The 23,371-nt window shown below is 41.7% G+C and overlaps 1 protein-coding gene across 1 annotated transcript in view; it reads right to left on the bottom strand.

The window, feature by feature from the left end:
* Positions 1-23,371, bottom strand: part of aacs (acetoacetyl-CoA synthetase) — a 55,526-nt gene that overhangs the window by 7,363 nt on the left and 24,792 nt on the right. The window contains exons 11-14 of the mRNA XM_030060092.1: positions 13,629-13,693; positions 10,219-10,341; positions 1,686-1,799; positions 535-660 (exon numbers count right to left, since the gene is read on the bottom strand). Coding sequence (XP_029915952.1) covers positions 535-660; positions 1,686-1,799; positions 10,219-10,341; positions 13,629-13,693 — 428 coding nt within the window. The remainder of the gene's footprint in view (positions 1-534; positions 661-1,685; positions 1,800-10,218; positions 10,342-13,628; positions 13,694-23,371) is intronic.

The following is a 23,371-nucleotide window of genomic DNA, read 5'->3' as shown; positions in this document are numbered from 1 at the left end:
GTTTTCAGAAATTGTTTTGCAATAAAAACTGCGAATAAAAACAAATACAGAAATGATGAAAGGACAATAAACACAACCAAAACATAAGTTTATCAGACCAGACAGAACTCGATACAGTGTAATAAAGTTACCCATCACTGTGGATAACTAACTTGTATAGAGGTGCAAGATACTACAAGATACACAGATGTGCACTGGACGTATAGTTAATGCCAAAATTCAGTGGAGCTCAACCACTGAATTTAATTTAATTCATCACTGAAAGAAGGCATGAAGGATCAAAATCCTGTTAATGAATATAATTTGTCCATTCGAGAATAATATGTGTTACTTTTCATGATCCATATGCAAACAAAGTATTGGAAAAAACGAGAAAAAAATGTTTGCAGCTTTTAAGTAATAAAGGCAACTCACAGCAAGATGAAGGCTTTGTGTTCTGGGCATTTTGCATGTTTGTATGAGGGACTGTACGCACATACAGTATGTTTATGTTTGTTTGTGTGTGTGTGTGTGTTTGTGTGTGTGTGTGTTTACCAGGATATGTAGAAAAGTACGCTTTGTGGTACTTGCTCCCATTCTCGTCATTCCAAAAGTGTGTAGGCTGGCAGGGGATTGGCTTCAAACACACAAGCTCCCCACTCTCTCCCCACACAGGCTTACCTGTCCACACACATGCACACACACACACACACACACACACACACACACACACACACACACACACACGCACGCACACGCACGCACACGCACGCACACAGGAAGAAAAAAAAAAAAAAAAAAACAAAGTTAGCAGTTTCAGCAGTTTCTGTGCCACGATACACACATACACCTAAGCACACACGCCCACAAACACACACAAGCGCACACCTACATACACATCAGTCATCAAAAAAAAAAAACACACACACACACACACACACACACACACACACATTCAGCCGGTAACATATGACAACCTCGCAGAGAAACACACACCACTCATTCCCTCCCTCAGGACGGTGTTACCGGCTTAGAGACAGACAGACAAAAATAATCCCAAGCTCTTCCTACAAAACTGCCTTTAAATTATCCCTCAATCCACTCTCCTTTGAGGTGGTGGAGACGCGCCAATACAGCCTGCAGCAGGGATAGGGAGCTGGGGAAAGAGGGACGGAAATCAATGGGAAAAAGCATAGCAGGCTTTGAAGACACAGAAGACTCCCAGGAAGATAAAAATCTCTCTTTTCTGGATTGTTAAATGAAACACCAGCGTCTCCCCGAACTTTATTCAGCTAGGGAAAGTTTACTGACGACTATCACTCCCTATTCCAGCTAACGCTCTGCTTTGCATTCGCACAGCCGCACAGACTGACTTCTAGGAGCTTCCCAGTGCAACAGCAGTCTGTACTGCTGGCCACATAGCAGTCAGGGAGTAGTGTGCCTTGCTCAAGGGCATCTCAATGGTTTTATGAGAGGGGAATGTGTTTCACATTCATTTTCCCCGCCCACATTTCCCCTTACAGGATCCAAACTACCAAACCTCAGTCTCTAACCTCAAGGCTACCACTCCTCCCTTTTGTCAGTGTAAATAATCCAATAAATCCCTCTTGACAGCAAGCAATAACATTCCACTTCTGAACAATTCACCCACCCACTCACACACAAACACACACACACAAATACACACTCACACACACATATCTTACCATCACAGCTCCATGCCTCCACAGCCATGCCGAGGTTTCTCGTTTGGATTTCGCCCCGATACACCGGTACCGTTGGGTTCTGACCCATGAAACATGACACGATGTCAGTACCACCTAGAGAGAGAGCGAGAGAGACAGATAGAGAGAGAGAGAGAGAGAGAGAGAGAGAGAGAGAGACTTTGTTGGTTGATGTTTTAAAATGAGACACCTCATTTAAGACCTGACTCGGCTCTGTTTGAACACTAACCCTAGTAGCTGCTCTGCTAGGGTTAGTGTTAACTTGAATTTATATGTTAATGTTACGGATGCAAAAGACTGAATTCAAGATTGAACCCTGTAAACATATAACACTTGGACCAAATGTATTCTGCAATTTGAAAATCCACTTCAACACAACTTCCAGAGGCTGTGTGTGCAGAAGTCGAAGAAGTCAAACCGCTAAAACTGAACTGAATCCAAGTCGACCTCAACTGGTTGACAAAACTGGTGCCAGCAGGAAAATGTGGAACTATTTCCATCACAGGAGTTGACAAAGACAGACACCCAGCCATCACAGCAAACCCCTCAGGATGATACAAGAGGACCTGATCGCCCTGTCGGGGTTTATTTTGCGATAATGACTAACAGACTGACAGGCTGTGCACACCCCTTAAGCCTGGAACACATTCTCTACAAGATCTCTACAAGACACACAGGGAAAAATCTACACTGATTCTCACGCTTCTGTTTTGGAGAAGCACACACTCGTACTCTAAATTCATGACTTTCTAAATCTTGTAAGTGTGGAGAAAGCAGCGTCATCCTTATTGTACTTCGATAGAGAAGAGAATGGTATTTGGTATACAATAAGATCATTCCTGGATTCACAGCATCTTGCCCTTTTCCCATTATAATACAACAAGGCCACTGGCTGGAAATTTATTTACAGATTGGACGGTTTTAAGGCTTCGTTTATCATGGATTTTGCTGGTCATTGTGGCATCCTTAACCTAATATATTGTAAGCCATGTCCTGACTATGTACATGCATGTGTCCCTCTGGGTGCACTCTGCTCCAGAGAAACAAATGTATAATATAATTACTGTATTTCTGTAATAATTACTATGGTCTCTAGGGCTTGTAAAAGAGTGTACCTTGTGGAAGGCTTTACAATTGTATATGTAACTGTTCAGGGGTGCATCAAATGTGCAAACCTAAATCAAGGGTATAAACCTTACACTTAGTAAAGGTTTTATATATTTTTTTTGTTTGTTTGTTTTTTTGTCTTTGGGTTAATATGCCTAAGAAGGGAAATTACCTTTTTGTTGTATATTTTAATGTACAAATTTTGAATGAGGAGAAGGACAATAAGATGATGGAACCCTATTTTTCTTGAAAAAATAAAAAATTTCAATAGTAAAAAAATAAAAAAAATACTCTAAATTCATGAGCTCAGCACCCCACATAATTATGGAGAATCAGGCCTGACCAAATGTCACAAAATACAAACAGATTATAGCCTCAAGCCACAACTGTGTAACAGTCAAAATCAGATTTTATTCTCTAAAGTCCAAAAACAAACTACTATAAAACTGCAAACTACTATAAAAGTGTGCTTTTATGTCCAGTGCATCACTTTCATTAAAATGTGGACTATCGTAATGCTGTTTTTAACTACCATTTGTATTCTTTTATTCTACGAGAGGCTAAAATCTGACTTTGACCCTCTATTCCCTCTTCGTCGGTGCTGTTGTGGAAGGCTGCTCCAACATCTGAACCAAGCCAATAAATATTAAACACATTTGATGAGCGCGTCCAAGCGGCTTTGAGTGGATTGGTTTGACCCAGTAACCCCTCTCATAACCAAAGTTTTGGGACCGATTCTCAGCTTGGCCTTCGACCAGGACCACACTCCCACCGATGGTCAGAGTGCCTATAATCCACACTCATAAAGCCCTCGTGTGTGGTCGTCCATATTTAAACTTGCTATTAGTTCCACTGAGATCTGTGGTGAGGTGAGAAAACACTATATGGCGGTGGTTTTGTTTGTTCCGCTCTGTGCACTAACCTATAAAGGACCATGAGTTCTACTGTGATGTAGCACTTTTCTAAAACTGTCACGAACACACTCTCGTATCGAGACAAACACAACGAGCGCTTCCTCCTCCCCGCCATCCATTTCTTCTCTTTCCACCTTCTCATCATCCGCCATCTCTGACACGTCCTATTCATCTACCCTCCCACTGCTCCATCTTCCCCTCCCTTTTCCCCTCCCCGTTTCTCTCTCTCTCTCTCTGTCTCTCTCTTACACATCCCTCCATCCATTGCGCTCACCTCTTCTCAGCTGCTCCCTGTCCTGCTACAGCGTCCTCCTTCTCCGGCTCTCTTCTTCCTGAAGCTTTTGCTGCTTTGCACTCATTCTCTTTCCCTTTTCTGCCTTTCTGCTTTCTCTTTACTGAGGAGCTTTAATTGGCTCCCAGGAGGAAGAGGAAACTTTATCTTTCTGATTAAACACACACACACACACACACACACACACACACACACACACACATACACAGACACACAAACTTGTATTCAGGAACACACGCTATTATTTTATTACTGCATCCGCTTCAATAGGTAGGCGCACACACACACACACACACACACACACACACACACACACACACACACAATTTAGCAAATTTTGAGCCATAAATCACTGATACTTTCTTGGTCTGTCTGCCATCGTCACCCCTGACATGGGTGCATGTGTGTGTATGTGATGTGTATGTGTGTGTGTCTGAACACAGTGGAGCGAAAGATCTTTGAACACACCAATCTATATGTGCGCGTGTGTATGCAAATCTACTTTCTTGTATGTGTGTGTGTGTGTGTGTGTGTGTGTGTGTGTGTGTGTGTGCTTTGAACCTCCCATGGTACTCTTTAGGGGTAGTATTCATGTGCTTGTGTGTAGGTGTGTGTGTGCACAGGGAGTGGTATAACATGCCTCTATACCTACTTCATAAAAAGTGAGACAAAAGACATTCAGCTAACCTTCATCATCCCCACGTGCAAGCACACACACACACACACACACACACACACAAACATAAAACTGTATTAAAACACTAATTCTAAAAATAATTCTCACAGAGAATACAACACACAGAAAGACTGCACAAACACACCCATGACTCAAGTACAACTCCCACAGATACAGATGCAATTACACGAGTGCACACACACACACACACACACACACACACACACACACACACACACAAACACACACACACAGAACTCAGCCACATAGAAAATAAAAGTTTCTTTGACCATCAGGTCTTTTTACAATAATGTGAAAGTAGACAAGAAAAGAAAAGAAATGACACAAAAAGAAGAGAAAAGAAAGAACAAGAAAAGAAAAGAAAAGAAAAGAAAAAAGAAAAAGAAGGGAGAATGGAGTGAAAGTGAAAAAAGAGGAAGGAGTGAAGTGACATATGGGCAGTCAGATGGAGGTATATTAGGATGGAGGGTTTCCAGCAGTGAAAGTGTTAAAATCCCCCAACCAGGAGCGACAGGGAACTGAGAGGCCCGCTGATGGGATTACACACACACACACACACACACACACACACACACACACAGACACACACACAGAGACATGCATGCGCGCACACACAGAAGAGTACATGTACAGATTAAAAACACAGATACAGAAAGCAACACCTGACACAGAAACATACATGAACATGCACAGAGTATACACAATACACACAATCACAAACATTCAATTATAAACCCTCTCACATGGGCGCTCGCACACAAACACACACACACACACACACACACACAAACTTACATGCACATACATACACATACATGGTGAAAGAGGCAAAAGGGGTCCACCACATATGGCACTGTGACAAACGGTCAGTCACATATGCTATGATAAACCCCAAGAACACGAGGACACACACACACAAACACACACAAACACAGTGGGTTAACCTTGGGGGTCAAGGTTAGGTCGGTTGGCAGCCAACAGGGTTGGATCCTGCTGTTGCCCTTGGCGACAAGGAGGAAACCAACTGGGGCAAGACCTGCTGTCCTAAAGAACACACACATACATGTACATCCACACATACACACTGTAGCATACCTCTATACCGAGCACCGTAGCTTTCCCTAGTTTAAACGAAAAATTTCTCATTTTCCAACTGAAAACCAACCAAAGTTTAAAGTTTATCATTCTTGCATTTAAATTATGCTCACACAGATGTACAGATTTACCATGAGTGAGAATGTAGAGACACTTCAACAGGACATATGGCTGTTGACTGATACACATTACCTGATAGAGGAATAAAACCCTGCAACTGCATTAAGGCCTCTAACCACCGGACCGCCCAGCCAGTCCAAACCTCTCTGCCACTACCATAATAACGCTGCGTTTATTTCAAGGAATTTGTTAAGATAAGATAACCCTGTATTTATTCCACGGTGGGGAAAATAGCGTTGTTACGGCAGCAAAGTCCTTGTATATGTAATTTTTTATTTTTCTTTACTTTTTCCCTTAAAGAGGTCCTTTTGTCCTCTTGCTAGGCCGTCATTGTAAATAAGAATGTGTTCTTAATTGACCTGCCTGGTTAAATAAAGGTTAAATAAATAAATAAATAAATGAATAAATAAATAAGGGGATAGCGCAATAGCAAGATGCAACAATAAAAAAGACAAAAGAAAGATATAATAAATAAAATATAATAGATGAGTAAACAGACTAAATGGTTGAATTCACATTATGGTATATAGGAAACAGTCATACTGCACATGAGTGAGCTGTTTCGGTGTGTGTGGTGTACTGAGAGAAGTGTTGATTGTGAAGTCTGACAGCGGCAGGAGGAAAGGACCTGCGACTCTCCTTCACACACCTCATGTAAAGCAGCCTGTCGCTGAAGGAGCTGCCCGGTGCTGTCAGAGTGTCCTGCATGGGGTCGGACATGTTCTCCATAAAGGGTGATACAGCTTAGCCATCAACCTCCTTCCTCCCACCACCTATTGGGTCGAGGGAGCATCCCAGGATGGGCAGGCCTTCTTAACCTGAATATTAAGTTTCATCCTGTCAGCTGTCGAGGTGCTGCTGCCCCAGCAGACCACTTCATAGAAGATGGCCGATGCCACCATCACAAAAGATCCTCAGGAGTGTCCTCTGCACCCCAAAAGACCTGAGTCTCCTCAGCAGATAGACTCTGCTCTATCCACTTGTGGAAGTCCACCACCAGCTGTTTGGTTTTCCCTGTACTGATGTGGAGGTGGTTACTCCGGCACCAATCCACAAAGCCCTGGGTCAAATCTCTTATTCCCCGTTGTCCCCATCTGGTGTGGCTGAAGGCCGAGGCCGTAGATGACAGCATCATCCCAATGCCAGATTGACAGGCAAACTGGAGTGGATCCACTGACGGGCTCACCAGAGATTGACAAGCCTCTCCAGGGTCTTCATCAGGTGCGATGTCAGTGACACCAGCCAGTAGCTTTTGAGGTCCTTGGGGTACAGGGTGTTTGGCGCTGGTGCCACGCAGGATGGTTTCCACAGCTGTGGCATTCTCCCCAGCTTAAGGCTCAGGTTGAACATGTGCTCAACTATCCTGCACAGCTGGTCTGCAGAGGATCTGAGAAGCCTTGAGATGATGTCATGCAGACCTGAAGCCTTTCTCGCCTTGATTCTCCTGAGTTCTTTCTTCACCTGGTTTGTTGTGAGGGAAAGACTGGGGCAGGGGAGATGTATGCTGGAGGTTTTTCTTCTTCTTCTTGGAATCCATTTTCCAGAGTTGAAACCGCGAACACACACACAAACAACAAACACACAGGGGGCAACAAGGCTTTCTAGAAATATATGGCATATTTTTGTTTTTGATAAGCAATTCCCTATATTGTGAATACTGCAGTTTTTACCATGTCACCATACAAAAATGTATTCTTTTAACTACATGACATATAATAAAGCCAAATTACACACTTGTCGCAAAACAGTCCCACAAAGCCTCATCAGCCTCATCGGACCATTTTTCACTGTTAGAGTGACAGTTGGCTGCCTGTGTATGAGAGGTGTGTGCACAGGCTGGAGGTGCACCAGGTTGTGCTGAGATTTACCCGGCGAGGGGAAAGATAATGACTTATATGCCTCCTTGGTGCTGGCATAAAATTAATCCGGTATTTTATTGTCTGCCGTGCAGCATGTCGTATACTTGAGTGAGTGAATGTGGACAAAGTGGAGGACGGAGAGGCAGAAATAAGTCACCAGAAACAAGAAGGAGGGCATGCGGGTGCTGTGTCTGTAGTCTGATTTTAGCTGAGTGGATGACATCAGAGGCCAAATCAGCGTTAGCAGATGGGTGAATATACGCTGCTATCGTGATCGGACATGCGAGAATTTCCTTGGTAGATTGAACAGGGCTGTAACTGTGGGCAAGATCCCGGGACGCGGTCGTAAACAATGCAAAAACCAGTAGAGAGACCAGAGCAAAGACAAGTTTAGTGTCCATAGTGCATAATTAAAAAGTGATTGCATGTAAAAACAAAACAAAAACTTAAGAAACTAGAGGAGAAAAGCTCAACGGTGAGCAAGAGCTGCTGTAACAGGCTGAAAACTGAATACACTTGTGGTATTCCTCCTGGAAGAAAAACTCATTTTCTTCTACTTTTTGGCATCCCTTGAAAACGCATGTGCCACTTTGTCGCAGGTTGTAAAAGTACATGCTGGAACTTCCAAGCTCCGAGTTGAAATGAGCGTCAAGAGGTAGTGATGATACACAGTTCGATAATCTCCTTCCTTTTCTTCTCATTCTAAAAACAGGGTGTTGAGACAGCTGACAGTAGCCAATATTTTTCACTATTCCAACTATTATGACTTCTTTAACTGCACAATACTGTGTTCTGTGCAAACTCTAATATATGATTATTTGATTATCAGGATTATTTTACAAACCTCAACTGCATACCATTCTGAGAAAATTTTCCCTTTGTTGTAGGAAAAATGTTTGCATTTCTTACATACTTTTGCAAATTGGTAATAGCAGAATATTTTATTTTATCTGAAAATAGTCAAGATGTTGTTGTAAGAAGCAAAATGCAACAAAGGCCAGCAGTCTTGCTCTGTAAATCATTTGACTAATTATCATGATTAATGCTTCTGATCAGACCCAGGCCTAGCACAGCGGTGCAAACGTGCACATACAGACCCACTCACACACACACACACACACACACACACACACAAACACACACACACACAGGCTTTCGAGGAATATGTGGCATATTTTTGATAAACAACTCCCTAATGTTGTAATTTTTCACCATGCTAAAATGTATTTTTTTTAACTACACAACATGTATTATAATCACATTACACAGACATTTAATTTTGCAAATGAGTGCAAAATCCCAAAAATTAAACTGGCTTTTCTAACCAATGACCTTCACCATATGTCCACCTCCGTTACCATCAAAGCAAACAAAAAGCGGTAACTTGCATTTTCAGATATCTAACTGCTACAAAAATATTCCTTAACCAGCAAAAAAAAAAAAAACAAATCTACGAGGCAAACACAGACACTGAGACAAGTTCTTCTTTTTCACTGCAAGCTTTTTCACTGGTGAACTACTGCAGAACACTGGCTCCAACAGTGAATAATAGTCAATATATTAATAGCGTCACAACATGCTAATTTGGTTTGACTATATATTATTATTATATAACATTATTTAACAATAAGAACTGTTTTCAGTAGTAATAGGGACAGATGCAGGATGAATACATGCAAGAGGACATCTACAGCAGCTACCACTGTGCAGAATATTAATGCAGGATAGGGGGGGGTTAATATATAAAGGGAGATTTCTAAAAGACAAACAAGCATCCATATGGGGTTTTATATTTAACAGCACAAATGACTGAAACAACAACTACATACACCCATGTATTCTTAACAAAAGACAAACACTCAGCTCTCTTTCTGCCTTGTGGCTGACATTTCAGTCACAGTGTGTGTGTGTGTGTGTGTCCAACTATTCTGTCTGCCAGTCATTGTTTGTGTGTCTGTGTATGCATGCATCTGTGTCTGTGTGCTACGCCCTTCCGGCTATCATTCACTCTGTGTGTGTGTTGTTATAGTGCTATCAGTGTGTGCATGTGTCATGCTGCAAGCTACCATTCGGTGTGTGTTTGTTTCGAAGTATGTGTGTGTAATATGTCAGTCACCCAGGCTGTGCTAAATGTTAAATGTTTCAGGATTCACTCAGGGAGACAGATAGCATTCTTCAGCCCTGTCAAAGCAAAACAAAAGGCTGGGAAGGCCAGTTTGTGTGTGTGCATGTGTGTATGTGTGTGTGCGTGTATGTTTGAGTTGTGGGTGGCAGGGATAAGGGACAGCTCTATACAGTTTAATGTCTTTTTCAAGTTGTCTCTGAATGTTTACGTATTTATGTGGGAGTAGAATTGTCAATGCTTTTGTCTGTGTGTCGAATCAGTGGTTTGTGTGTGCATGTGTGTGTGTGTGTGTGTGTGTGTGTGTACCTGAGATGGAGCCCAGCAGCACATTGCTCTTGATACAGCGGTAGACATACTCGTAGCTCTGGGGTTTGAGAGGGGAACCAGTAGACAGGATGGTGTGGAGAGACTGGAGGTTGTGTGTTTCCCCTGCAGGAGGAAGACAGAGAGAAGATAGAGACATAAGATGACTCAAATATCTTTCATGTAATGCACACACACACACACACACACACACACACACACACACACACACACACACACACACACACAGGTCTTCCCAAATCCACAGAAGTGTACTGTTCTTACTACACAGATTTAACTTGCATCTGAAGTCAACAGATTGAGAGAAAATAATAAGTTAATATTTACAGTTGTTTCATCAGTGCACAAGCTTCTGCTAAGTAAAAAATGTCACTGGGCGTTCCTGCCCCTAGCGTGGCCTTGTGAGATGAAACCGTTATTTCTCATTACTTGTTAAACGTAATTCCACAACAAAGTATACTGATGGATGCGACCAAAACTGTGAAGCTGTTAATCCTCACTTCAAATGAAGACTTAACGTTGACTCTGGCTAATGAAAATATGAGAAGAAATTACAATTTCGTGTTTTAATTTTGCATTCATTCGAAATTAAAATGTGGAACGTTACAAACAACAAATTGCACTCATATAGATACAACACTTGTATGTGGTTTTCACTTTCCCTGGCACTTGCTGATACCGTAGCTTTCCAAAGTGACATGAAATGCATGAAATGAAATTTTAGGATATGGAGGACAGCAAAGGATACCTTGGCTGTGTTCTCCAAATTCGGCTAAAAAAAAATAACATTAACACTTAGCTAGCCAAGTACTTTTTGTGCCTATAGGTGCCACATTTAGTCCATTTTGTCAGATCCATGATTTCTACATTCCCACAAAGTAAAATAACATTAGCATCGGCCTCAGCTGAGTTGTGAATACAAAAACATACTACTTTAGATTGCACTCAGACGTTGGAAAAAATGACCTACATCCAATCCAAACCATCCAGTTGTGCAAATCAGAATTCCCAATCGGAAACTTGGGCAACATCAGTGTAGCCTGAGTCTTCCACATGATGTCATATCAGCATGGCGGCGCGCACACCACTATACTTTATATAACTTTATTTTAGCAGATGTTTCGTTTATGTGCAGTAAAAAAGTGCAGGTTTGCCGCGGGTTTTCTTTGTGGTTAACGTTACTGGATCGTCATTTAGTCAGTAGGTAAACAGTGGTGTGTTTTAGTGAGAAACAGGCATCCATGTCAACCTGCACAATGTAGTAGAACGAATTTAGGTCCAAAGTTGTGAACATTGACATAAAACTTTCTGAAATGAGAACGCAATCAAATACAGAGAAGGCAGAACATTTTTATTTCCATAGCATTTCTGCTCCTTAACTTAATTACCTCTCCCTGTTTTTTAGCGTTGTCAAGTGGGCATGGTATGAGCAGAATAATCCGACAACAAAGGGCAGGCTAGTTGTTTCCCTACTTACAAATACTGTGTATCTCATTATTCTTATTACATATACTGTATTGAGTAGATTTGGAAAAAAAATGTGATGTTATTTCCTTCTAGCAATAATTGTAATAACAACTAAAGAGCCTGTTTTTGCATTCGTGTGCGCACACATGCACGACAGGGACACAGTGCTCCATGCATGCTGCGGTAAGGCAATAGGAGCTTACGTCGACAAACCCCCCCCACACACACACAGTTACACACGAAACACACAGCGGGGATTCTTGGTACCCCCCACCATGCCTCCAGGTGTCCGGACCAAATGTCAGCCCAGGGAAAGGGCCTCTCCGCTGGGGCAGTCAGGGAAGAAGCGCCCCGATCCCAACCCTCCAGAGGCACACGCACACACACCTCCCTCTCCCACTCTCGTTCTCTAATAAGCATCCAAACACACACTCAGTGCCAACTGGATCAAGTGACGGGCTGACTGCCTCAAGCGGAGAGAAAGACAGCGAGAGCAAGAGAGAGAAAGACAGCGAGAGAGAAAGACAGAAAGAGAGAGAGAGACAGAAAGAGAGAGAGGGAGAGGGAGCGAGACACAGAATGGGTTCTCTTTGGAGATTTTGTTTTTTCGTGCCTCCCCATTTAGCCACAGAATGGGTTATGTGTTTACCTAATTGACGCCTTACACAGACACAAATACACACACACACACACACACACACACACAAAGCAGGCCCTATGAATAAAGATTTGTGGTGATTATAACAGTGCATTGGGAACTGAGACACTCAGCAAGTGATTATGCAATGAACATCAGTTATTACTGCTAATTTAACATGGAGAAGAGGAGAGAAGAGGGGGAGAGGAGAGGAGGGGAGAGGAAAGGAGGAGAGAAAAAAAGAGGAGAGGAAAGGAGAGGAGAGGACAAACAGGTAGGAGAACAGCAGAGAGATGAAAGTGAGTGCGGAGGAAGACACCAGTCAAGATGGGGCTAGGAAGAAAATTAGGAGAAGGAGGGGAGCAAGCGGATAAAGTAGGAAAGGGGAAGAGAGGGGAGACAGAGACAGAGAAGTGGAAAAAAGACATGAGAGGAAAGAAGTCCGCTCTGCACTTAACAGCAGTTATTACTGGTAATTTGCACACAGAAAAGGAGGAGACGAGAAAAGGTGTAGAGGTGAGATGAGGGGATGAGGAGGAGGAGGGAGAAGGAGTTAAGAGAAGAGAGCGATGAGACAACGAGCAAAAAGAGTGATTGGTGCTATTATTTAAATCAAATGTCAGCTTACATAACCGCTTCACCTGTTATTTCGCTGCCATTTTCCCCACCAAAAACCACCGTGTGCGGCAAGTGGCAGCCAGCAGGTGCCAACCAGTTAGAAAATATGAAATATCAAAACAAGCACTGCTTAGCTGAATGGATTTACAACAAATTGAGGAGTAGCGCCTAACAATTTGGAGAAGGTCTTGAGTCATGTTCTAGGAGACGCGTATTTCCACAAAACAGTATACTGATTTTAGGGTGCAGTTTTGACGGGGTAGCCCCCTCTCAATCAAAAGAGAGAAAGAGAGAAGAGCATGAATTGAGGCTAATGGGAAGGTAAATAAACACTGGCGCAACTCTGACTACCTCTAGGGACGTCTTTCTTTCTCTAGGGAGCTCCGAGACTAAACTTAATTATTTGGTCCTCTCCGTGACTCATGTGAATTATTATAAGAGCACTTTTATCCATTCGATTCAGTGTCAAACGCCCGAACGCGGGGCAGACTGTTCATCAGATCGACGCGCTAAGTGGCGTAAAGGACATTCAGAGTCAAACAGCGTCACTATAATCATTAGCATGTCCAGCTGCTCTGATTGTTTCAGGTTCCATTCTCAGAGTTTGGTGGCTGTGTGTGTGTGTGAGTTATTATGTGTGTACGTCTTTGTGCGTGTGCGGCCAACTCACCGGGTTTCAGGTTCCTCTCCTCCAGCACAGCCAGCCACTTTGCTCCGGTACCAAAGATAGTGATGCTGCGAGAGAAATAGAGAGACAGAAAGAAACAGACAAACTTCAAGATAATGACCCTGAATTTCAAAATTTCACAAACTGCCTTTAATTGTGAAGGAAAACGTAGAACATGCAGTCTGGCCAAATACAATGCAAAATACAAGTGCAATATCACTAACATGCATGTTTAGCACTCATAAGCTAATTTCAGCACTGTCTGTGTATCAAGTCCCTGAATCCCAGTACCGGGCGTCGGGTTCTGTCACTTGGTCCATTTTCTATTCATATACACCGTTTATATTATATATATACTGTTTATATTTACATAGGCTGTTTATATTTATTATATATATTTTTTTTCTTTCTTTTTATTCTCTATATATTTATATTTATATTTATATTCCCTTCTTTATTTTTCTTGACTTATTGCTCTTTTACTTTACACTTTGAGTGGGAGTTGTTATTGTAACGAAAAGTAATTTCCCCCTGGGGATCAATAAAGTATTCTGATTCTGATTCTGATTCTGAAAAAAATTATATACATACTGTTTATGTTATGTATATAGGCTGTTTATATTTATTCATATATACTGTTTATAGTGATACATACTGTTTATACTTATACATATTGTTTATATTCATATATTCTTATACATATTGTTTATATTCATATATACTGTTTATACTTATACATGTTATTTTTTATATTTCCACTTCTTTTTTTACCTTGCTTTATTTATTTATTTAGGCTTATACCGGGACCTGAGTCCTAATTTCGTACCACTAACGTGTAAATGTGAGCTGGTATGACAATAAAGTTCCTTGAATCCTTGAATCCAATGACAGTCTCCCTTTACACATCTCTCCTGCATTAAAGCGGCAGACACTACTTCCTGAAATGCTGAAGATGTGGGAGGCATGTTTCTTTCCAAACAATTTCATCATATGCGGTGAAATTCCCATTACATACAAAAAAAAAAAAGGTGTTTGTGTGTTGTGAAAAACCCTGGATCTCTCTGGTTGTTCCTTGGGCTGTATTCTAATTAGCAAAAATCAATTCATCCAGAATAAAAAAAATAAATAAATAAACACCAATCACGCACTAGGGAGCGTCTCGACGTTGGTGTCAATCACATCATGTGCACGCAGGTGTTGCACCAGGCAGCCAACCTCTGCTGTGCACGCTCTGGAGTGAATACGCTAAAGACGATTAGACGGTGAGGAATTTTCTTTCACACAGCCACACAGCCAAAACAAAGGAAGATGAGGGAGGAAGAGGGGGAATGAGTTATTGAGTTGTTGCCGTTTAAAATTTCCTCGCAATCACTAAGCAGCAGCTTTAAACAACAGAGCCAAACAGCTTTTTGTCAAGTGTCCAGTAACTATACCATTCCCTTTAACATCCAATGTCTGGAAAAAGGAATATATGGATTATTTTACACACATACACCCTCGACAATAATTCAGCAAGCCCATATTAAAATGTTATTTCCCACGGCTCCGCCGGGCATTCTGGATTTCGTTTAATGGCCCTGACCTGAAGACATCTTATTGAGCAGATGCATCGACGTAAACACAAATAAAAAAAAAAGGTGGTGAGCAACACAATACATCTGGAGGAACCACAGCGAGCTGCCTCTTAAATGCTGATGAAGCTGGCCTACTCGTTGCCAGGCAAGTAACCATCATTCTCTGCTACTTTATCTGGATGTCTGGTAAAACTGTGAATGCGTAAAATAAACAGCTGGTGGATATTAAAGTTAGTCTGCTGCTCGGAAAGTACAGATGCTTGATGTGATTTAAAAAAAAAAAGAAAAAAAAAACCTAAATACAATCCGTGTGTGCTGATTGTTAAAAACAGGGGGAAAATATGGCAGCAATTATCAAGAGGGAACTGAACATCCTTTGCCTTTTTTTCCCCACAACTGCTCCAGTGGTTGTACTGGGAATCTCCCAGTGAGGAAATGTGTTTAACTGCGTAACTGTGAAGCAAAGTGATGCTGCAAAAGAGCATGTGTGCTCGGGCAACCCCCTCCGGATAGAGAGGTAAAAACGGCAGAGGCTAACAACGATCTGACTGGGAAAACAGACCCTTTAACTGAACTACAACAAAACGAAAGCAGAAAACAATAACAGTCAGTGAAGCATAAGAGTACAAAATGTCTGCTTTTTGGATGTTCGACAAGGAAATTGTTCAGGGAGGAAATTATCGGCAGGATGTTTGCGCGCATCGATCCTGAAAGGAAATGAGTTTGGAATGTGGCTTTCTTCCGCTTGAATGGAAGACGCCCCGGTAGATGACAACAGTTGGACAACATGTGGAAGGCGAGAAGTGACAAAACGTGACTGCTTTGTTCCCCTGTCGTTTTATTTTTAAAACAAAGAACTTTTCACAATTCTGCCTGTGTGTGTGTGTCATTGTGTCTCCATCTGTGTGTGTGTGTGTGTGTGTGTGTGTGTTCCCTTCTCCTCCCTGGTTTGGTTTTGACGTCAAATCAATCAAATCCACTCCTATCGTGATGGCAACCATGACTGATAATCAAAGACAAAAAGAGCCTGTCTCTCTACAGTCTGAGACACAAAACAACCGTCTCACACTTGATTGGCCAATAACCAGGAATCAGTTTACGGCGGAGGTTGTGATTCGCTCCCAGAGGTGCTAATCGATGAAGGACAACAGAGGCTGCTGATAGGGTGACGGAGGGGGAGAGGGGTGAATGAGGTTAGATGAGGTGAAGGAGCAAAGGTCACAACGAGTAAAATCTCAGAGGGAATGAGCTGAATGATTTGTACACACACACACACACACACACGCATATACACATACACACAACATACACAATTTTCACCCATCCTCTGCCCCCGTTTCACCCTGTGTCACTTCTTAGCCCAATACAAGGTCACGTCTTTGAATCTTTGTCGTTCAAAGGAGTTCAAGCTTCATCAGTCACTTTGTAGTATCAGATCAGAGCAAAATGCAGATTGTCTGTCGGTCTACTTTCCAACTTGGTGACGCTTTACTGCAATGACTGTCAAAAATTAACAGTAAATGTATACCCAAAGGAAAACAACAATACCCAAAGGGGCTAATTGCATCATCAAAACTCAAAAAAACATCAAGATAAAATTAAAACTTAAGCTCATGAGGAGGCTGTGAATATACATGTATGTATTATAATGCAAGCTCTGATTCATATCCAGCTATAATTCCCACACCTTATCCCCTACGAACACACACACACACACACACACACACATCATTTCCAACCCCCTACCCACACCTGGATAAATTTGCTACCAGCTTCCATGGAAACAGCCACTCTGTTCTGATTGGACGCAGGTGGCCAGGTGAGGTTCCTAATTGGATATTTAGGATGGAGGGTGGAAGAGAAGCAGCATGAGTCCCTCTGTGTGTGCGCGTGCGTGCGTGCATGTGTGTGTGTGTGTGAAGGCGTGATTTTGAAAGCTGCTGAGTCAATAAGAGACAGAGAAGCAAGAGCACCTCCAAGCAGTTCTTATATTAACATGGCACTGTACAGTATGTGTGTATCCATGCGTGTCCTTTATGTACACACTGAAGCGGCACGTGTTAGTGAGAATTCACTGAGCTATTCCTGCACTTTCCACCCCAAGAAGCACTGTATGATAAAAGTTAAGCTATATTACTGGTTAAATTTAATGTGACACCGTGGTGTAAGTGCCATGCATATGTAAGGCAACAGACAAACTGACTGGGAACCACCATCTCATGCCAGAAAGCAAGGACAACAACAGATACAAGTGGTGGCACTAAGCCAAAAAGGCTTAGTGGCTTCAGTGGTTAGTGGTTAGCTTAACAAAGTTTGTCCTAGGATTGCCTCCGTACTGCTATGACATATAGTTTTGGAGATGGGAGAGACAAGGAGAGAGACTGAGAGAAGTGATTTTATGAAGAGTTGACATACAAAATCGTTGCTCTTCTTGATACCATCTAGCGGTCAGATGAAATTGCATAGTGCAAAAAAATATGCACAAAAAAGAGTTTAAAGTGTATGAGTAAAAATGCACTCCTATGCAACACTTTACGTAGGAGTAGAAGGAACACTTCGATTTTGACTGTACTCTACAACAAGGTCAGTGCATGAGGGGGCTTCTACAATGCTTACAGCAGCAGTTTTACGGCTACATTGCTAAAGCACACTACTGGCCAAATAGAAACAGACATAAAACTTAATATTTTCCCAGTTTTCTCAAAGCACCAAATCAGTAATAAGCAATTTCAGTTTTCTATATGCAATAGGTAAATGTAAATAACTGTTGATAAGGGTGGGACAGTGTAACTTAAAAGCTAAATCTAGTTATTATAAAACTAACAAAATTGAAGGCAACAGGGGAATGACTTGAAGGCTGGTCGATGCTCCTTAAGTCTGACAGATTTCGTTCCAGTTAAACCGTTCAACATCCACTCAGAAGATGAGGGTGTTAAAGTTTTTCCCAGAGGGGTTTTCCACACAGCGCTGAAAGCTGGAAACTATGTTTGAGGTGGCAATATTGACACTTAATTGGTTTTAAAATGTTCCTGTAGTTAAAAAGTTCTATCCACCTTTCAGTCTTACCGGCAGCTCTTCATTGATTTCCTCTTCATGGATAATTTTGCCAACAGTATTTTAACCCTGCTGCCTCTCCTCCCCTCTCTATTAGTTTTATGGCTCCTTTTAAAATTTCTCCTGAGAAAGAGTATTCTATGAAATACAATTAATCTAATCAAGAAAGTAGGTACTTTATAGGCTTTTGATATTAACCAGCCCAACACGGTAGAAAATTACCTCAAGCTGCCAGTCAAATGAAGCAGAATTGCAACTGTTGCTGGTATGTTTGTCCACTCTATCAGTCACTTTAGCATATAACTGTAATTTAAAGATCCTACTCTACCGGCAAATCAAGTTTGCTTGTAAAATAGTGAAAGTGTCTGGTGAGTTTGGGGATTTCACAGCCACTATGGCCAAAGGGGGGGAAAAAAAATCCTGCCCTGGATTTCAGCAGCAACAATGGTCTATTTCTTGATGCTTTTGCTCCATAGTCCCCTTTTATCTGAATAAACTTTTCTTTGAATTGCCAATTCCTTTCCTCTATGAAGGCAATATGCCATATTTGCTGCCTTGTAAATTTGCCTGTGGTATCACTGCCGTGAAGACCATCTTGCTTCTGCTGACCACTGTACAAATTCTCCTTTTATTAAAATGCCAGAAAGGCATGTTCAGCAATGTCCTGCTTCGCTCAGTCATACACAAGCCGTCCAGTGTAACCATTTTGTTCTACTGTCAGTATCTGAGTGACTCAGCTGAAGCAGCTGGGGGTTAAATGTCTTGCTGAAGGGCACATCAACTGTGGTTGCTTGGGCAGTGACAGAATTCATCTGTGATTTCCTCCACTGAGATATACTAGTCTGCTTTGGGATTCGGCAAAGGAAGAGAGCAAAAGGTGGGCTTGAAAAAGACATAAAGGCAAACTGCAAGATGGACATTGAAAAGGAAGGGTTTTGGAGGAGAACACACACACACACACACACACACACACACACACACACACACACAGACTCGCATACCTTTCAAACACATGCAAACACAAGTACAAACTGGGGAACAGACACACCCACCTCTCGTATATTTGAACCAATTATACCAATTAATTGCACATATATCCTTGACCGTTTCCTCTATTCACTCCTCTCTCTTCAAAAAGACAAAGGAAGATCGATACGTGGTTTAACATCCAGTGTTCATGGTGGAGAGGAAGTGAGAGCAAGTCACAGGTTGAGCACCTTTGTGAAAACCCACCCTGAGTAACATGGGAAAGGGGAGCAGCGGCTCAGAGGTATGGTGGGACACTGCGGTTATCAAGTGGGACTCCGATCGAACAGTGAGTGTTTCATTTAGTTTGGCCAACAACACATCCAGAGGGTTTAACAGCAAATCCTGGCATCCCTTCCCATACTCTCTCAACACTGATCAGACCTAAACCAATCTACACTACACCTCCACGATCCTGACACTTCTGCTACACTAAGGCCAAGTTTTGATTTCAATGCTGATTCCAAGCCACCTAGCATTTGGGTTCTTCATTTGGAGGAATGCATGTCTTGCACCAACATATCAGCAGACTAGTATTGGCCAACATTAGCCTAGTTTTTAAAAGTGATATCAGTGTCTATCTAATAGTTTTACTGACAAAATATGAGCAATTGTGGTTTCTGACTTTTTGAGACCCTTTTTTTCTAGACGTGTGTCACTTACTAGAACTGTCAAATCAGTCCCGTTATTTTAAATTGTAGAAGATATCCCGAGGTTTCCAAAGATACCAAATATGTGCTGCTGAATTACATGGAAATGTGTATAAAATGATGCACAAGACAGTTAAATATTTTCTATTTGAGGTAATGGTGCAGCCAGAAAAACAATGTCATTCTGGCTTTGAAAATTTCTCTCAGTGTAAATGTGATGTAGCTTCAAGGAAGCGCTGGAACCAGCAGATACACAAAGTGGATATGCCACTGTTGTGCAATATGGATTTTTTTTTTTATCTAACTTTGAAGCTACTTAAAAGGAAATTTAAGGGAAAATCAGAGTTCTAGGTTTCTTGGAGAAGCTTAACCTGCTTTGCACCTATATTTGTACCACAATTCTTCCAAAACTTCATATCACTGTGAGTACCAGAAATGATAGGTAAGATTTCAAATATCAGTGTCTGCCTTGTTGTTTTAATGAGGTGTGAAATGACAAACTCAAGTATGGCACTCATTTTGCAAAAAAACAATCAAAACACACCTTCAGAGGAGTCCACACGCATTCACTGCATGTTACCAAGCCAGGTAGGACAGAGTACTGCCCATGCACATTGAGATCACACATTACAACAAACTAAGCTAACATGGATGCCTGTATGGCTGAAGTGAAGTGAAGAAAAAAAAATGTGAACAAATAAGTGAACAAACAGCGCCAGGAACAAACACCACTAGCAACATTGTTAGATTTAATTGCTCGACGTGGATCATCCTCACTCACATGGAGGTGGTTTGGCTTTGAAAAGACAGATGTTGCTCAAAAGACACCAATCTGCAGACCATGCTGGAAAGCAGTTACCATTAAAGACGGCTCCACAACTAACTTGTTTCACAGTCTGTGAATTAACCACTGCACAGAATATGAAGAATATGAAAAGCTTCAGGAGTCAGCGATCAGCCATGACCGACCAGCTGAGGTACCGGCAAAACAAAAACACGCTCACCAAAGTTTGGTAGTCATCCCGCAAAAAAGTACCTTACAGCAAGAGGGGCAACAGATGGCAAGAAATAACAAATGCTGTCACCAGTTACACTGCAAAGGATATGGTGCCAGTCAAGCAGTCAAGAGAGATGGTTTTTGACTATTTTCATATTTTTCCACAACAAAGGATTTGATAATATCATTAACAGCATCTAATATACTATTAATAAGTTGTTTTTTTTTTTTTTTTTTTTTAACACATTCTTGAAGGATGCAAAATATCAATTATTGTTATCGGCAAAATCCCCCAAAATATTAGGTTATTATTCTATCTGCCTAAAAAAAAACTTGCAGTGCAAATTGTAGCTTCTGTGCATGCCATGATATTTGTAATTGTATTAACGGTGAGGTATGCTGCATGAATGGGAGAATATCTCTGAATGGGAGAATTAGGTAGTGTATAATCCATTGTCTGCATGTGTGTGATATCCATCTTTTGTCCTGTCCTGTAAACTGAACAGCCTCCCAACCATCTGGCAAGCGGACCAGTTGATTGGTCTAAACCTCCTGCATCGGCCAAAACCGAGCAGCCTTATAGACTGACCTATAGGCTCACCTGATTTACAACCTCAACATCAATCTCAACAACAATGGGCTAAAGGGACGGCTGACCCTGCTGACATGAAACGGCCTGCTCAGCTGAGTAAGACGCATCACTGCACTTTCACAAAGACTGAGAGAGGCAGCTCATTTATGGCAATCAATGAAGAAGAGCAGTTTTACACCCTGGACAATCTGCGTGTGTGTGTGTGTGTGTGTGTGTGTGTATGTGTGTGTGCTTGTGTGCCTGTGTGTGTGTACCTGTGTTTTGAAAAGGTTACAAAATGCAGAACAGGTTACACAGGATAAAGAATATTATTCAGTCAGACTTGGAGACAGTACATGGTGACTGGCAAACTCGACCTCCCATATCCAATCATGTTCTTTCTTTCTGCTGTTCTCTCTTGTTTTGACCAGAAACACTGTGATTATAAAAAAGAGACTCTGAACTCAGGCGCCATTTTTGAAACGCTGTTGGACAGCAGGATCGCAACCAACAAGAGCTGATATCTAATTGGCATATTCTTTCCATATTTAGGGACTCATTGTTTACAACATGGAGTCATAAAAAGAAAATGAAAAATGGTATTTGCGCTTCTATGCTATCCATATAGCAGTATGCAGGGTTCCTACTGGTTTCTTCAAGTTAAATTCAAGTCTTTTTCAGACCTTTTTAAGACCATTTATATCAAAAATTAATACCTATTTCTCGGCATATTTCACATCCCTACCGGCAAAGAAAAATGAACTCCTTGAATGTCGGAGTCGGGGAACATGCACTTGACATTGCAGGACTGGTGTTTGGAGATGGTGTGAAGAGTCCACAACACCTCTGCTTTCAGCGTTGGCGTGGACCCGAAAGACGCACGTAGTTTGACTCTAACGTTAGCTGCGGTCGTAGCAGGAGGGGCTGAAGGAGCACTAGCAGCTAGCTGGCTAGTGTTAGCTGGTGGGAACCTGGCGGTGATTGAAGTAGTTTGTTCCTTTCCTCTGGTGTATTTAAAGTGCCTGGCCGATTTGGCCTTCACCCCTATTATTCCAAGCTGAATCCTCTTTTTGCACAAGGTGCAGTAGGCTTCAAAAACGTTATATACCACAGATTTTAACCAATGACGGAAAGAAATTTTATCCATCCACGCTTCGTTGAATTTACATTTCCCCATTTCCCAAGCGTGAATTAACTATCTAACGTTAAAAAAAAAACTACTTGTCTTGTCGTTCGTAGTCGAGGTCTTCAGTGACGTATTCATAGCATTTTCCCGGGGCTGAATTGCATTCGAAAGTATTGGTTCCGCCGCTCTTTGTTTATAATAATCATGGTTGACAAATGAAACATCTGATGAAAAATGCGATACGGAGAAGTTACATACAGAACAAATTTTAAGACCTAGATATCAAAATTCAAGACTTTTTTAAGTCTTTTTAAGGTATCATTTCCAAATTCGTAAATTCAGTGCTTTTAAGACTTTTTAAGACCCCACGGGAACCCTGAGTATGATGACATTATGCCTTTCAGCTGCCCTTGTCATTGCCAAAGTAACTATAAACACAGTCATTTCTGACACATCACTGAGCTATAGAGATTGTTTTTTAAAATGCATTACTTTTTAACCTGTATTAATTCCATGGTGTCAAGGAGTCTTGTTTGAGATTGTAGTGTTTTTCTTGCACCTTTGGTTCAGTCACTAATATCAGTTGTCTGGCTATGCAAACTCTGAAAGTGTGATTGACTGGCAGTGTGTCCAACACTGCCATGCCCCCCATTTGAAGCATTTGAAAATTTTGCATCTCAAGTGCAGTGTCGTCTTGTGTAATCAGTGTCTCTGTTTTGACTCTCTGCACCATCTCTCTCTCCATTTC

Source organism: Myripristis murdjan, chromosome 9 (genome assembly GCF_902150065.1).
Source record: "Myripristis murdjan chromosome 9, fMyrMur1.1, whole genome shotgun sequence".
NCBI classification, from domain to species: Eukaryota; Metazoa; Chordata; class Actinopteri; order Holocentriformes; family Holocentridae; genus Myripristis; species Myripristis murdjan.
This window is presented reverse-complemented; position numbering and strand designations above follow the sequence as displayed.